Below are 1,904 nucleotides of genomic sequence, written 5' to 3'. Positions count from 1 at the left end.
GGATTTGCATTTCATTGACGTTGAGGAGACTTCTGAAGTCCATTCTTGACTCAGCAGGCAAGACCCAGAGATTCATTAGTAATGTCTGCCATGGGCTCCACAGGGAGAATGTCAGTATGCAGGCCATGCTTTTGCCACCCCCACTCGGACATCTCACTTGACAAATGTCCCCTGAGGGCAGGGATGGAGCCTTATTGAACTCCATGTCATGTACAGTGTTCAGCCTAGCACCCAGCCCAGCAAAAATTTAGTAAGTGTTTGCTCTTGGGATCCTTCCATTCTGAGTTCTCTTTTGGAGTCTGGCCAAAATGTTTCTTCATTCTTCAGTAGAGGCCTGTTTCTGGTGGAATAATAAACTGCAGGGTCTGGTCAGGGTCTGTGTTTCTACTCATCCCAGGCCTGGCTCCCTCCCCCACCGCCCTGTGCTCTGGGACGGATGGAGACAGACAGATTCTCACCTGGGAGGTGGAGTGGGGGGAGCCAGAGGGTAAGGCCTGTCGAACATGTGCATGTGGTAGGCTGGTGGGGAATATACGGGCGGGGGCTCTTCATCAGAGCTATCGGGTTCTAAGGTCCTTTCCAAGATCTAAATCAGGGACGACAAAGAAGACATATTAACGACACTTCCTTGAATGTAAAGAACGTTCAGAGAAGACCAAGTATGGGCAAGGTTGGGCAGCAGAGCACTCTTGGGCACCTGGGTGGGAAGGTACATCGACACAACAACCATTCAGGCAGGCTGCTAGGCTGGGGTCGCTGACGCTAACGTGTGGCTGCCCCTGCCCCTCACTCAACACACTCGCCAGACAGGAACGCACAAGGAGCCCAAAGAATGGCCAACGCAGCATCAGTCACCCGAGCAAAGTTCCAAACAGGCAAAAAAATTATGTAATGCACACAGCAGAAGGGAGAGCGGGGTGTGGGTGGGAGACACTTCATGGGGTGGGTGAGGATAGGAGGTGGCACAAGGGGACTCCAGGTTCTCGTGTCACGGCTTCTTGATCTGATAACATGGGTGTGTTCACACTGGGCCGCAGCTGTTTAGGTTTATTGCTTGGGGTCTGGGTTTATTTATTTAGTTTTCAAAGGGCACTCAACCCCTCTCTCCAACTACTGCCATCTCTGTCCTCTCACCTCAGCCTGAAACACACGGGCGAGGCAGGGAGAGGTCCCTGTACCCATTTTACAGATCAGGAAACCCAGTGGCACGGCAAAAGTCACATCCCGCTTCTAAAACCGCGTCTTCATCTTGGTCTCCTAACTCCCTAGCAAGGGTCCTTCCTCCAGGCGCACTGCCTGCAGCCCAGGGTGGGTAGCCGGGGCGGGCAGTGACAAGAAGAATGCCCGAGGGGCCTGATATGCCTGCCAATGTCCCTCTTCATCTGGGAGATGGGGAGGGGTGCTTCGCTTCAGGCAGCCGCTTGCTTCCTCCTCCCTATCTCTCTGTTCCCATCTCCTCCCTAACCAGACACAGGGCCGGGGCCTCAGGAAGTTGTGGGCCAGAGTCGGAATGGCAAGAGCGTTTGCAGAAGTCCCTGCTACCGAGGCTCCTGCTTCCACCTCTGCAAGCACGGCTGTGCTGACGCTCTGCCCCGGGCCGGGTCAAGCCCAGGCACACTCAGGCCCCGTCGAGAGGGGGTGCGCACATCCACATACACACTCACACGCACATGCATGTGCTCACACACTCTCTGCACACAGCCAGCCTGGCTCAAGGAGCCTTCCACCCTGGAATGCACTTAGGCTCCTTCCTGTGAGGTGGAAAGTAGTACTTAAACAGATGCTTTCGCAAGAAAAGAAGAATGTAGCTGTTTGCAGGCCCTCGGTCTGTGCTCCCCAAACGTCCACAAGAGGAAAACCAGGCAGAGGAGGCTGGGAGCTCCACTCCTGGTGTGTGTGTGTGT

The 1,904-nt window shown here is 54.7% G+C and overlaps 1 protein-coding gene across 1 annotated transcript in view; it reads right to left on the bottom strand.

The window, feature by feature from the left end:
* The window catches only part of CUEDC1 (CUE domain containing 1), an 18,919-nt gene that overhangs the window by 13,982 nt on the left and 3,033 nt on the right, over positions 1-1,904 (bottom strand). Inside the window, exon 2 of the mRNA XM_045299662.1 lies at positions 459-586. Within this exon, the coding sequence (XP_045155597.1) occupies positions 459-586 (128 nt within the window). The remainder of the gene's footprint in view (positions 1-458; positions 587-1,904) is intronic.

The sequence above is a fragment of the Echinops telfairi genome, unplaced genomic scaffold (genome assembly GCF_000313985.2).
Source record: "Echinops telfairi isolate 266 unplaced genomic scaffold, ASM31398v2 ScPeMD7_7458;HRSCAF=8496, whole genome shotgun sequence".
Classification (NCBI taxonomy): domain Eukaryota; kingdom Metazoa; phylum Chordata; class Mammalia; order Afrosoricida; family Tenrecidae; genus Echinops; species Echinops telfairi.
The sequence above is the reverse complement of the archived record's forward strand: the minus strand, read 5'-3'. Positions and strand labels throughout refer to the sequence as shown.